Source organism: Coccidioides immitis (assembly GCF_000149335.2).
Source record: "Coccidioides immitis RS genomic scaffold supercont3.1, whole genome shotgun sequence".
In the NCBI taxonomy this organism is placed as follows: domain Eukaryota; kingdom Fungi; phylum Ascomycota; class Eurotiomycetes; order Onygenales; family Onygenaceae; genus Coccidioides; species Coccidioides immitis.
This window is the reverse complement of record NW_004504310.1, coordinates 4,016,071-4,030,263: the sequence shown is the minus strand read 5'-3', so window position 1 is coordinate 4,030,263 and position 14,193 is coordinate 4,016,071. Positions and strand designations below refer to the sequence as shown.

Below are 14,193 nucleotides of genomic sequence, written 5' to 3'. Positions count from 1 at the left end.
AATGCAGGAGTCATAATGCTGAGAGTATGTATGATTTGGCTTACCAATCACCTGTCGTGCTGGCTGGGAGCATGATAACTGGTTGTTAAGTAAGTTATGCATGTACAGTGGCACCGCTGTCACTGCATCACCCACTCCCAACTCGCATGCATGGATGGCTTATCTGGTGATCACATCCTAGAATCTTCATCCTCGCACGGACATAATAGGTTCAACTGGTTATTACACCATACAAAGTACATATCGCCCGCTATCAAAGCATTGATCAATATGTATCACTTTTGCCCGGGCCGGGGATGGGTCGCACGCACATGTTTCTTGGGGAACCTTAACTTTATCCTGTTGTAGCTGAACTCCAGGTACACTTTGCACAGCACCCAGACTCCGGAGTAGCTCTCGACGAATAGGAGCTATATTTAGGCGTGTCCAAAAGATACCCCCTCTCGCTCAAAAATCATAAAAACCGCTAGAGCTGGGCACGGTAGGACTTCAAAGAAAGGCTATCGGTATGCGTAAGCACGGGTTGTCTGCCTCTTTAACTCTGGAATATTTACGGAGACCTCCGTAGCAGCCATTCAATTATTTAATAGCATGGGTCAAACTTAATTGAGTCCTCATCTGATATTTTAAGTCTCAAGGATAAACGAGCGCACCATTAACATTGTTTTTGTTTTGTTTTACCCCCCCATTTTACGTGGTTCCGTGTCTGCAGGAATAACAAGTGAAGAAAGATCGAAAAGCAGAGACAGCTTGGTCCCTAAAGAATTTCCCGTATGCACTCAAGTAAACAAGGGTCTTTATTCGGAGGATTATGCTCAGCCACTGGACTCGTCCATAAAGTCATCATAATCCGGATCCCCAATGTCAATTGGCTGCGTAGCATTACTGAGCTTGCGTTTTCTTCCTCGGATCTGAGGTTCCCGCGTCGCTCGTCCCCCGGGTCCTGGTTCTTGAAGTTCGAGATTGTCGGATGATGCGGCCGGTGCGGTCGATTCAGGTGACATGGGTGATGCTGACGATGCAGCTGAAGCTAATCCTTGACTTTCCCGGTAGAGATTGTCATCCAGTGGCCAGAGGCGACGGCGGCTCCTTGCAAGGTAAGTTCCGAATACTGGATGATCCTCCATGCCATCCGCCAAATGTGGGCAAGTCTCTGATGTAGCTCGCTGCTGTAAGCACCGAGGGATATCATACTGGGGGAGGTTGGGTCAATATTATCGATCTAGCCAGTGTGTCCGGAGACTTACATGGTGAGATATGTTCGCAAATGGGCTGAGAATTTCCTGGTCAATCCTTTCACGGATTCCTTTGGATTCAGGGATCACAAAACTGGGTAAGCCTTTCTCAGAAAATCCTTTTGACTTAGACCCGGGTGTGGCTTTTAAGAAACCTTTCTTCTTCAGCATTCCAGTAATTTGAAGGATTGCCTGGCCGTTGCAGTCTTTAGGTCGATTAGTATACAAGGAATTCATAGTGCATAATTTTACTTACGTAGTTTTTCCGCAAAGGCTTTGGTGCCCCTTGGATAGCCCTCCTCAATAATAATGTTTAAGGCTCGTCGCAAGAGCACCAAGGTATTCATCTCCTGTAGAATTTGACATTCAGCGTCTCCTAACAGGCATTTGTAGCATGCATGTGTATTGGGGAGCTTTGGATCCTGGATACTATGGAACCCGTAGCATGAAAGATGCTGCTTGGTGCCACAGAAACGGCAATATATCTGAAGGTGCAAATGTCAGACAAAATCGAATGGAATTCTGTAGTGAAAGGATGGGACTAACCATAGCACCTTCTTCCTGGTTCCAACCACATTGGCAAGAAACTGCTCCGGCGTCAGAGTTACTCCCGGTTGACCTAGCGTGCATTGGATGTGCTAGCTGTGGTTGGCTTCTCCTCTTCTCTATTTCGTCAATTTTCGCCTGAGAAAACTGCGGTTTTGCTGCAGTAGCATCGTTCTTCGCGGTCGAGTCAATGAGTTGCTGGGTAGGCGCCATGGTGGTATCGATACTTGATGGCTCTAGCTAAAACAAGTGCTCAGTTAGGATGTGTTGCTCGTAAAACGCCCCTTTGGAAATCCTCCCATGCCTACCATTTTCTGGAGAATCTTCCGACCCGCCTCATCTTCGCGGGCTTGAGTTGATTCATATGGACCTTCTGGACAGTTCATGTGTTAGGTATAAAGAGCAACACCGGAAACGATAGGAAGTAGGACTAATTGGGAAACACCCACCATCCCCCAGCTGTGAATGCCCTTTGGCCTTATGGTCAATGCCGACGTCGATTTCCCGGGAGACATCATCGGAATACTTAAGATCTTCTGGGATCTGGTCATCGCCAGTGCCAGACCACCGAAGGGAGGTGACCTTTAAGCCAACCCTAAATCTCTGTTAGCTCCGCAGAAAGCGTAGACATGTTCTCGTCTCACCTGTGATAAGGCCCATCCATCGTTCCGCATGATTGTGTCTCCTTCGTCCAATGTTCAATTCGCGGAAAGCGAATATCCTCGAGTGCCGAGTTCTTGAACCCTGGTGGCTCATATTCAAGGGGGCAATCCTCGGTATAGAATAGGTGGATATGAAGAAACCGCTTTGCTGTATCGTTTGTCAGCGGAAGACAAAAGCGCATAACGCTTTTTTTGGGGTCCGTACAAGGTAGGTTCGGAAGGATGGTACTGAGCGTGATTAAACGGCGGATGATCATCTCTAGTCCCACCTTTGCAGACCGGAGAGTCCCCATTTCCATAGTGCATTTGCCGTCGTCGAGCGACACACTTGCTAGGTTGGTAACCTTGTGTTTCCCGTCAACCTTATAGGCAAATGTAAACGTATAACTTTCGAGCACTTGCAGAGGTGTGTTCCTCTCACGGCTTATGGTAAGCTGGACGGCTTCTAAAACGCGTTTACCTAGGGCATCGAAGACTCCATATTCCTGCAGTCATTAGCTGCCGCTTTCGGAGAACCCTAACTGTTGGCTCACCAGGAGATTTAAGATAGCATCAGCAGTGGAATTACAGTTTCTCAACAAGATTATCAAGGGCTGGCTCTTTCTAGGTGCTGCAGGCTTCGAATCCGACCCAGTAAAATCCTCGTAAGAAATGCTTGTTTCTGACTTTGCATCAAGATAACGCGTATCGAAGCAAGTCAACGGAAGGAAGCCCCTAGAAAGATCAGTAGAAGATCTGCGAGAGTGCGAGAATAAGAGGCCAATCACACCTGAGATAGAAGAGAGACCCAATCTGCCATATCATTAGTGTTAACTGACCCTAAAGAGAGTGGGGTAAACAACAAGGGAGACTTGAGCTGACAGATGCATTGAGTAGGATCTGAACCAATTCTTGGCTCTGCTTTTGTCGGATTGCTACCTCTTGCTTCATTTCAACTTTCTGAGGGACGTGGGTAGTCTGCTCAGTCTTCATCTGCTCCTGTTTCTGCTTATGAACAGATATTGGAGCCATCATCCTGGCTTCACACGTGGCCATCAATGTACCACCAGCAGCCTTCATTTTCGAGCCAGGCTGGATGTTTCGAGCCATGGTGATGGACGCGACTGTGGAAGCCTGAAGCCGTGTCCTAAGCTGATAAGTTCACCAGCATAGTCTAGACAACGATAGTGTGTTGTGTCATGTGAGTACAGGTTGAGACGACAGTACAGTTGTCACAGTGCGTAACCAGTATTGAATTCAAGGTGTCGTCTGCCTTAACAGAAGATAAAAAGAACCAAGAGAGGCCAGCATTTCACTCCCCTGGTAGGGCAAAGCTAAGTAGCAAACACATACACAGAGCTTGACATACAGTGCAATCCAAGGCTGCATGTAGTGATATACTGCCTGTTTGAACCAAATTCCAAGGCAATCTTGTGTTTATATGCAAAGGAAGTACTTTTTCTCCAGCTATCGCTGGTTTTCCTGCTTGGTTTCTAGTATTGAATCTGAAAACAAGCTCTTTCTGTCCTTTTATTCTATATTTTTACCCTTCATCCCACTTTTGATGCCTGCACATCATGCTTTGCTTTTGGCTGGAGAAAAGGTCAGAGGTTTCCTCGTGCACACAGCCGCACTCCTGGCATCAAGAATCCTGGCCAACAGAAATGCATGTTCATGGAACTTTCTGGTTTTGTAGCCCAGTGAGAAAATGCAACAATACAAAATGCCCAAGCCATCATCAGAAGAAGCTTGTCTCATCCTGCAATGTCTTTTTGATGGTCAAAGTGTCTCATCCAGGAGAACAATCTTGGGAAACCTGTAGATGACAGCGGCATGAAAGTTAGGATATAGGCTCGAGAAAGTTTTGAAAAATGGAGCACTCCTCTCAGTACTGGGGAGGAAAGTGAGATAAACTCTTTGGTCTTCTGGTACAGACAGTATATGTGTGTGAAGTGTTCCAAGCAGAGACACATGTACAGAGTAGTGGTGGCAGCGTTGGGAAGTCTTTTGAGTTTTCTCCGTCTCAACTTGCATGGGTGGAAGTCCGCGACGGGGCCCCTGTAGCATCACATATGTAAGTACATATTGTCGCCCGTGTCTGTAATTGCAGGTACTGCACGTGATTGCTTAGGTGTGCACGCCCTCAAAAATGGCGTAATAAGACCTTTCAGCTGTTGTATGAGCCTGCAACAATGCTTGTAATTTACGCCCTCTCCCCGATCGCCTTTGCTCGCTTCCGCCGCTCCTCTCGATCCACCTCTGGCACTCGTCCCCGCTGAATCCCCCAGGGCCCTCAACCCTCAACTCTCTCACCTCACAGCACCTTTTCACTTGCTTCTTCGTGTATTGCTATGAGCCCTATGATGCTGGCAAATTTGGAGAGTTGAAACTCCGTCTGGTGGACATCAGCAATCGTTGTCTCGCCTCTCTTCTTCAGCCTTCGTTTAGTTACCCCAGCTTGCTGAATCCCCTCGCTTTCCCTCCCCCTCTCTCTCTCTCGATCCGTAACGGTTCGAGATCCGATGTGCTGGGAAATCTCGGTGGAAATTTCCCTTAGACCTTATCTGCCCTAAGACTCTGTCATCAACCTCCTATTGATCAGCCCCAACCCACAAAGGACCTTAGTGCAGGCAAGGCCTGGGAATTCCCGGACTGCATCGCCACGTTCTTGAGAACAGGAGCGCCCGAGTCCAAGATGACCCCGAGTGACGCGTCTCACCGTTCCCTAAAAACGCCGGAGTTGTCTGAATATCAGAGCTGTTCATCCCGTTACGAGCGCACCGATTGCAATGAGATATCCGAAGACGATTCGCGTCCTAAACCTACTATCGGCCAGTTCTCCTTTGCCCCCACGACACAGACCACGATTGTCACGACAACCACTACGACCATGACCAAATTTCCCCCTTTGATCATGCACCCACCGCGCGTTCTCCAGAGCCTTGACCCAAAACAATACCCTCTTGCTGCAGCACCGACTCCTGAGTCGCTGAGGGATATCAGGTTTAATCTCAACGGGAAATCAATTGTCCTCCATGAGCCTGACGATGCACCTGGTGCCTTAGCCGAGGTAGGCATGCCTCACATTTGGGATATGTTCGAATTATATGAGCCGAGAGCCCATGCTAACCCAAATTTGAAGCAACAGCAGGGACAAGAAGAATTGAAGACATCAGCCGGTAACACCAGATCAGCCACCGCTACGACTAATCCCTCGGCACCTATCTCTTCAAGTCGCGGTCGGATTTTGGGTTCACGGCATCGGCCATTCAGGAATACAAAACGGGCTGTCTCCCCCGTGCCATTTGCCGGATCGTCGCAAGCATCGAACCCAAGCCCTTCGCGATCTCTTGTCTCCGATTCCTTGATCTGTCGACACCCGCGACGAAGACATCTCAGCTCTGCCCAGGATCCCTGTCACGTGACTGAAGTCGGGCTGGCCACGCCGGAAACAGAAAGTGCCAGTTTCGCGCTTGACAGCGAGATATACAATCCAGAAAGAACATCCCAGCCGAGACCGCCCGTTAAGCGCCAGAATGAGAATCCACCTGCAGCCGGAGAAAGCCGCCGGCGGAGTGTGGATGATGGCGAAGCGTCGCCGTTGGTTGAGAAGCCCTCCGAATTTCCTTCCGAGTCTTTCGGGTCTTCGATATCGTCAGAAGCAGATAATCCCCCTACACAGGATCGTCGCCTGCGCCCTCTGGTGTCTAGGCTGCTGGCCACAGATCAGAGCAGAGGTGAAAATATCCCTCTACCGAGCCCAAGGCTATCTCCTGTGACTGCGATGAATTCTCTTCAGCAAGAAACATCATTTGACTCAGCCGAAGATCCAGCCACGGATACAGATTCAGTCGCTGATCAGTTCCCAAAAGAGTCGAATTTAGCTGGTAATCGCCGCGCCGGCCCCAAAAATGCTGTTGGAAAAGCCGATACGGACCAGACATCACCTTCGATGTCGCTTATGGACATGCCTGTTGTGCTGGGCTACTTCGACTCCATACCGGATGAACTCAAATCTTATTTCATGTATCAGTTACTAAGGAGGTGTCCAAAGCCAACACTCCAGCTCGTTGCTGACGTTGTCAACCCGGCCCTGAAATGCGATTTCTTGGCGCTGCTGCCTCTGGAGCTCTGTCTCAACATTGTTAAATTCTTGGACGTAGTGTCCATGTGTAGGGCATCCCAAGTCTCCAAAAAATGGAGGCATATCATAAATTCCGATGAAAAGACTTGGAAAGCTCATTTCGACGCTGCTGGGTTCACGCTTCCTGAAGGAGAGCTTCAAAGGGCTATTGAAGAAGGCTGGGGGTGGCAGTACGCCGACGATTACGAGAGGGATCTACGCTTGCTTTCGAGGCCCACTAGTGAACAGTCGGCCGACTCGCCTGAGTCCATCCTCCAACTGAAAGACTCCTCGTCATTGGCATGTCCTCGACGACCAAAAAGAAAGGCTGAGTCAAGCTCGCCTTCTCGAAGGCAAGTGAAGAAGCAGTCGCCGAAAGATAATACGTCCAGGTCGCCCGGAATTTCCGACTGGTTACATGATTCGAAGGTGGCTGAAGTCCCATACGCGGCAGCGAGTGCAGCGGCCTTAGCTGTTCCCTATCCTAACGTTGGTTTACCATCCCTCCAAAGTTTACACCTTTACAAATCACTTTATCAGCGCCATCATCTGATACGCAAGAGATGGATGGATCCAAACGCTAAGCCGCAGCATCTCGCCTTCCAGGCGCATGATCGCCACGTTGTCACTTGTCTCCAGTTTGATACTGATAAAATCCTCACGGGTAGCGATGACACCAACATTCATGTGTATGACACCAAAACTGGTGCCCTTAGGGCGACTCTTGAAGGACATGAGGGCGGGGTTTGGGCTCTAGAATATCATGGTAACACTCTCGTTTCGGGTTCTACCGACAGGTCAGTGCGAGTTTGGGATATTGAAAAGGCAGAATGCACCCAGACTTTCCATGGGCATACTTCAACAGTCCGATGCTTGCAAATATTGTTACCATCTCAAATTGGTCGCAGATCGGACGGGAGTCCGGAAATGATGCCAAAAGAGCCCCTGATCATTACCGGGTCGCGAGATTCTAGCTTGCGTGTTTGGAGGCTTCCACAGCCAGGAGATCCGAAATACTTTCAGGCAGGACCAGATGACTCCTCTTGTCCGTACTTTGTTCGGGCATTGAACGGTCATACTCATTCCGTCCGGGCAATAGCAGCGCACGGTGATACACTTGTCAGCGGCAGTTATGATTGCACCGTAAGAGTGTGGAAGATATCTACCGGCGAAGCCGTTCATCGATTGGAGGGACACACTCTTAAAGTTTACAGTGTCGTTCTGGATCATAAGAGGAATCGCTGTATCAGTGGTTCAATGGATCATTCGGTCAAAATCTGGTCACTCGAGACCGGTACGCTTCTATATAACCTCGAAGGACATTCATTACTCGTGGGTCTTCTCGATCTCCGGGCGGATAAGCTCGTATCAGCTGCTGCTGATTCGACGCTTAGAATCTGGGACCCAGAAACGGGACAATGTAAAAGCACACTAACAGCACATACCGGTGCGATTACCTGTTTTGAACATGATGACCAGAAGATTATATCCGGCTCCGATCGTACATTGAAAATGTGGGATATTAAGACAGGAGAGTGCTTGAAGGATTTGCTCAGTGACCTTAGTGGGATGTGGCAAGTCCGCTTCAACGATAGAAGATGTGTTGCCGCTGTTCAGAGGGATGGCCTCACATACATTGAGGTAAGCTGCCACTTGATAACCTTTTGTCAAAGCCGATATTAATCAATATTTGTAATTAGATGCTTGATTTTGGCGCATCTCGAGATCGAGTTCCGATTGATCGTTTGGGTCGGAGAATTGTGGTGGACAGATATGGTGGAGAAGTACAAGAAGAGAATGAAGGAACTGGTGATAGAGATGGTTCAGACGAATGAACGTACAACATCGACTCATATTATCCAAACCGGAGATCTGACTTCGATATCACCGCCGTCTCAGCAAACTATGGATGAACGGCGCAACTTTTCAGATATTTTATGATACCCTTGTCCTACTTTGTTTCCGTGGGAGGAACAGAGCCATAATGTGTATTTTCAACGCCAGCCATTCACGCACTAGACGGCATACATACTCATTTGTTCGGCTTACGTACCTTTTTGGTCATTGCGCTCTGTTCTGGAGAAAGGTGTTAAAGAGGCGCTAATGATTTGATGGATTCGAATATCAATAGGGTGTGCCACAGGATTTTTTCATGAATTATGGACAACGACTTTTCATTTCTGACAACCGGCGGCCTCAAAATTCTTTGTGATGCAGCATTTTTCCTCATGTACACTCGACTGTTTGCATTTCATTAACTGTCTGGAGTCTAACGGCCTGGGAATGTCAAGGCGTTGGTATATGGAGTACCGTTGCATTTTTATTGTCGATAAAATCAAACTATGACATGCACTTCTTTTTTGTCTCTTTTTAAACACCAACATTCGGTCGCCTATCTTGCTTGGTGTTAATAAGGGTTTACGAAGTTTGTCGATGTCATTGAATAGTAGCAACACTTTCGGGCGCAGGCCTCTTTGCTTACAGAAGCAAATATATGACATAGAGGGACTTCTCTGGCCAAATCAAAGGCTTAAATAGGTGATTTCCTGAGTCACACCACGCTCTCAATCTAGTGCAGCAGTTCGGGTAAGATATCAATAATAGTAAGCTCCTCCTGAAAAGTGTAGGACCACTTCTCCACCAGGGCGATATGCTACTAATTCGCCAACTCAAACTTGCAGAAGCCAGTCTCACTTATATTTTAAGGTAAATAAGTGTAACAACACTGGGGATTACAGAAAGCATTAGCCTGGAAGTGTCAATATGTGGTACTGATTTCGTAGAACATGCCTGCGTTGATACATAGGATCAGATAGGATGCGAGCGACAAAGAGAGTAGGATGCCTATAGCCTTGCTATTTGGCTATTGTCCAATTTTGTAGAGCTCTAAAGCGAAAATTTCGGGGCGCAGCTGGAGGTACAAGTCTACAGCACTGGCCCATCAAGCAACAACAGCGCATCGCTGTGGCACCTATAATATATTCGTCCGACCTTTAACAATAGAGAGTATGCAGTTAATATATATCTCTATATTCGCTATGTCCGCTATATTTTAGACCTTATATATCCCCATGTCCTGTGTAACGCCAAAACTTTGAGTCTATGTATATGCACAGAATACTTTGTGTAGGTATGTAAGTATATGCAAATCTCCAGCCATTTGCTATCACAACGTGCAAGCAAAACAGAACAATTATCTCTTAAGTTTGAACCCCTTAGGGATTTGATCGAATCCGGTTGCAAGAAGAATCGCCCACCGAAGAGAGCTAAGACCTGCTACTGATTTCTTTTGTTTCTTACTTTGCATTTGCACGCTGCATGCGATCACGTCATTCAACGGCCCCGGACCGTCTAAAATTGGGTTGACAGGTTGGGCGGATGAGAGGATATCTTGAACGGTTTGAGAAAACCGAATGAGATCTGAGCGAGAGTCATTCGGTTTGGTTTTATTTTTATGGCCGTTGAAGGAGAGAGCGTGATCGAGTTTTGTAAGAACTAGTTGGTAAGGGATTGCAAAACGACGGAGGAAATTCAGCACTTGGTGGTCACGGGTTTTCAGCCCGACCCCTGCGTCGATGAGAAGGAAGATACGTCGGAGTCTAAGAAATGAGAAAATATAAGGAATGGTTTTAACATTATTAGGATTTTCAACTTACTGCTTTCTCTTCTCCAGATATTTGTGAATCTCTTGCCCCCATTCGGTATGACTCCCCTTTCCATATCCCGGAGTATCCACAAGCGCTATCTTTGATCCGCCTCCTTTTGTGCCACCGACACCGATAGACGCCATCAATTTCGTCCGGCCGGGCTTACTCGACGAGGCGCAGATATCTTCACCAACAAGGCCATTGATGATTGAACTTTTGCCAACATTAGAGCGGCCAATAAATGCGATTTCGGGAATAGAGGAGACAGGAATGGTTCGGAATAGACTGCTTCCCCAGAGATAAACGGGGGAGTGCTTCGATGCGGCGAAGAAATGATCTGCGTATTCAAGCTGGGAAGGTTTGGGAGGCAGAGTGTCGCGGTAGAAACAGTAGTCTTCTAGGGATGGTTTGTTTGTAAGAGCACCGCTGGATGGCGCATCTTGAGTTCCCCGGATTAAAGGCGGGAGTCCTCCAGGTGTTGGGATGTTTTCGGGATGTGCTGCGGTTGAATAGCTTCGTTTCAACGTGCGGATGAAATGACGATTGAGGTAACGACGAAAAATGGGAGATCCCATCGAAGAATATATGAGGATAGAAACCTGAAAAGGTCAACGAAGGATGATTTGTTCTAAATGGGTGAAGCTGGTATTCGATTCAGCCCGACGTGCACTCAGCAAAAAGCCATCGCTGTCATTGGAATGCAAACATGTCAAACAAGCTGTATGCTGATAAGCTTATCTACGGCTGGTCTTGGCCAGAGCCGCCGCCGCCTTCGTCGCCTCTGCCCCCGTCACGTTCAACATCAACGCCGGTTATCAGGGCCAAATATCCTGCTGGCCTGCACCACAGTCACCAAGGAAACGTGCAGGATTTGGATCCAGCTATCAGTCCGTGACAGCTGCAAACATGATAAATGCAGTTCTCGTTTTTAACAATAGCGGGCAACCGCGCCTCACTAAATTCTATACCCAGCTGGTAAAGGGAGCACCTGGCCCCATGAAGGTTGTGCACCGGCGTTTCTAACATCTGCTGCTTGACAGGATACACAAACACAGCAGCGCTTAATAGCGCAGATCTATAGCCTTGTTTCCCAGCGACCGCCTTCGGCTTGTAATTTCCTGCCTCTCCCGCCACTCCTTTCACAAGGCGCGGATACGAACCCAACGTTGGGCCATTCCGATGCCCCAACTCAAATAACATATCGCACCTATGCTACGCTTTCCTTCATTCTCATCTCTACTTCCACTGAATCCCCGCTTGCTTTAATCGATTTGATCCAGGTCTTCGTGGAGGCGTTAGATCGCCTGTTTGAAAACGTTTGCGAACTAGACCTAATTTTTGGGTTTGAGACGATGCATGCAGTGCTGGCGGAGATGATCGTTGGCGGAGTGGTTATCGAAACGAACCTCGATCGAATTGTGCAGGGAGTTCGGAGTCAAGAGGGCTCTAAAGGAAGGAGGAAAGCGGTCGAGGCTGCGAGTTCAGGCATCGGACGCACAGGGATCCCGGGCCTGGGAGTCCCGTGGAGGTGAATTTCCCATCGACTAAAGACCAATTTGATCTTCAGGGATCAAATTGAACGCAACCTGAGTGTTACTACGCTGAACCTAGCGCATGGTGTTTGGGATATATGGGAATGGCGTTCTGTTAATATCGGCTTTTGGCCAGTGCCAATATACATACCTTGGAGCATTTTTGGACGGATGAGCGAAATGACCTTACCAATGCTAAAATACTACAATGATACAGCTACTGAGCCTAGCTGTCATTTACGATCTCTCACGATCTCTCATATATCTGCGCCTCAGTAGCACGTAGTAGTTATTATGGCGATAGCAACCATTTGACTCCTTTCACTAATAGCTGATATGGAGGACACATGCCTGTAACTAGTTGACAAAGATAGCGTGGCCTTCATAGTCTCTGACTGCATAAGGCCTACGAAAAATATGAATTACACACACACACACACACACAATAGCTGATATGCACCAGCGCTGCGGGGCCGGCCAGAAGCGTTACTGCAAGTATTCTCGCCTGGTGAAGCTGGGGCGGCCGGCGAATTATTTCCCCCTTCCGGGGCCTCCCTCCAATCCCCGATTGGGTTTAGCGAAGAACCAAACATTCCAATGAGAATTCACGTGAGGGCTATGGAGGAGCTTTACCTAAAACGGGCTAGACCTCGCTTACGGTTTTGGCGCTAAGGAGACCAGCAATTATTTTCGCACTCTCGCTGAAATCGCATTCCTTTTCCTTTCTTCGTCTTCGTCATCAGTCAACAACGCGCCGACAACATCGACAATAATGGTAAGAATAACACAGTCCAGAATGGTTTCTTGAGATCTTCTATAATCTGGCTCTGGTCTGAATTGTACCATCCAGCTGAAATCATTTCCATCGACTCAATTGACTCTGTTTTTGAGCAATTGAGTCAGTGATGATATGGCTTGAGGCATGGTCGTTGCGGAAACGCACGTCTATCGTCTCTCTAGAGAAATAGAAGATGCAGTCCTTGGTGAACACGATTCGCTGACAGATCTTCTTTTCTCAATGACAGCCCCCAAAGAGTGGAAAGAAAGTTGCTCCCGCCCCCTTCCCCCAGGGGAAGGCTGGTGCCGGCAAGAAGGGCCCAAAGGTCAGTGCACTCCATCTACATAACTAGCGTGTCTATGCTAACCTGCTGCAGAATCCTTTGATCGAGAAACGCCCTCGTAACTTCGGCATCGGTCAGGACGTCCAACCCAGCCGCAACCTTTCTCGTATGGTCAAGTGGCCCGAGTATGTCCGTCTTCAGCGCCAGAAGAAGATCCTCAACCTTCGCTTGAAGGTTCCTCCGGCCATTGCGCAATTCCAGAACACCCTCGACCGCAACACTGCCGCCCAGGCGTTCAAGCTCCTCAACAAGTACCGCCCAGAGTCCAAGGCTGAGAAGAAGGAGCGTCTCCACAAGGAAGCTACTGCCGTCGAGGCTGGCCAGAAGAAAGAGGATGTTAGCAAGAAGCCATACACCGTGAAGTATGGTCTCAACCACGTGGTCGGTTTGATTGAGAACAAGAAGGCTTCTTTGGTTCTCATCCCCAATGATGTTGACCCAATTGAGCTTGTTGTCTTCCTTCCTGCCCTGTGCCGCAAGATGGGTGTTCCATATGCTATCATCAAGGGCAAGGCCAGACTCGGAACTGTGGTCCACAAGAAGGTAAACTTCATCCTGTCATTTAAGGATATAGCATGAGCGCTAATATAATTTGCATCAGACTGCCGCTGTCGTTGCTCTCACCGAAGTCCGTGCCGAGGACAAGAGCGAATTTGCCAAGCTCGTCTCCGCCATCAAGGAGGGCTATAGTGAGAAGTACGAAGAGTCCAAGCGCCACTGGGGTGGTGGTATCATGGGTGCCAAGGCCCTTGCTCGTCAAGAGAAAAAGCGCAGAGCCATTGAGACTGCTGTTAAGATCTAAACTGTTATCTCTGTGTTGCTTTTCCAGGACAGGATGGGTTATGGGAGTTCAACTCGGCGTTGTACCTCGATGAAAAAGTTAACGTGAAGGCCCCACGAATAATGTTGACTTTCCACCCACATGCACTTAGTAGAATCGTGAATCGAAAAACTACGCATATGGGTTTATTATCTCGTGTTAATGATTTTATTATTTGTTTGATATGCATATACCCGGCGCGTAGTGGTCTTTTTTTTTCTATGGATTCAAGTCAAGCAAATACGACGACGGTTCAATCTTATTGAGTGATTTGGGTCCATAAAAAGCCTAGACTCCTCCGTCTTGTAGACATCCAAGTTCCAGTATTTAACGGATAGCATAAAACAGTACGGAGCATGTTTCGAGTATTACGCGCGAAGAACCATCGGGAAGCGAATAGCGTACGTTTCAAAAACAAGTCTAACATTGTTGCCGGACCCAGCCCATGACCCTCTTGTAACATGCCGACGCCGCCATCACTCAAGCATCCCAAAAAACAGATGGGTTAAAGGGGTATTCAACGAACTG

The 14,193-nt window shown here is 48.1% G+C and overlaps 5 protein-coding genes across 5 annotated transcripts; 3 read left to right on the top strand and 2 right to left on the bottom strand.

Moving 5' to 3' along the window:
• Window positions 1–815: 815 nt before the first annotated feature.
• On the bottom strand, window positions 816–3,532 carry CIMG_01681 (uncharacterized protein; the record flags this gene model as incomplete). The annotated part of the gene is made up of 10 exons (XM_001247909.2): window positions 816–1,193; window positions 1,248–1,441; window positions 1,492–1,720; window positions 1,782–2,021; window positions 2,090–2,154; window positions 2,231–2,376; window positions 2,426–2,928; window positions 2,977–3,157; window positions 3,213–3,262; window positions 3,305–3,532. 10 exons carry the CDS (start codon window positions 3,530–3,532, stop codon window positions 816–818), a joined length of 2,214 nt encoding a protein of 737 aa, XP_001247910.2.
• A 1,585-nt stretch (window positions 3,533–5,117) lies between these two features.
• CIMG_01682 (cell division control protein 4) lies at window positions 5,118–9,774 on the top strand (the record flags this gene model as incomplete). Its single annotated transcript, XM_001247910.2, has 3 exons — window positions 5,118–5,492; window positions 5,574–8,186; window positions 8,246–9,774. The coding sequence occupies 3 exons, from the start codon at window positions 5,118–5,120 to the stop codon at window positions 8,378–8,380; spliced, it is 3,123 nt and encodes a 1,040-aa protein (XP_001247911.2). The 3' UTR covers window positions 8,381–9,774.
• Window positions 8,244–10,815, bottom strand: CIMG_01683 (ribosome biogenesis GTP-binding protein YsxC). Its single transcript, XM_001247911.2, has 2 exons — window positions 10,202–10,815; window positions 8,244–10,144 (listed from the first exon to the last, which is right to left on the bottom strand). Exons 1-2 carry the CDS (start codon window positions 10,765–10,767, stop codon window positions 9,739–9,741), a joined length of 972 nt encoding a protein of 323 aa, XP_001247912.1. The 5' UTR covers window positions 10,768–10,815; the 3' UTR covers window positions 8,244–9,738.
• Window positions 10,816–11,008: 193 nt separating this feature from the next.
• CIMG_01684 (AP-3 complex subunit sigma) lies at window positions 11,009–11,974 on the top strand. Its single transcript, XM_001247912.2, has 2 exons — window positions 11,009–11,167; window positions 11,233–11,974. The coding sequence occupies exons 1-2, from the start codon at window positions 11,099–11,101 to the stop codon at window positions 11,722–11,724; spliced, it is 561 nt and encodes a 186-aa protein (XP_001247913.1). The 5' UTR covers window positions 11,009–11,098; the 3' UTR covers window positions 11,725–11,974.
• A 490-nt stretch (window positions 11,975–12,464) lies between these two features.
• CIMG_01685 (60S ribosomal protein L8) lies at window positions 12,465–13,818 on the top strand. Its single transcript, XM_001247913.2, has 4 exons — window positions 12,465–12,499; window positions 12,750–12,827; window positions 12,879–13,388; window positions 13,447–13,818. The coding sequence occupies exons 1-4, from the start codon at window positions 12,497–12,499 to the stop codon at window positions 13,645–13,647; spliced, it is 792 nt and encodes a 263-aa protein (XP_001247914.1). The 5' UTR covers window positions 12,465–12,496; the 3' UTR covers window positions 13,648–13,818.
• Window positions 13,819–14,193: the final 375 nt, after the last annotated feature.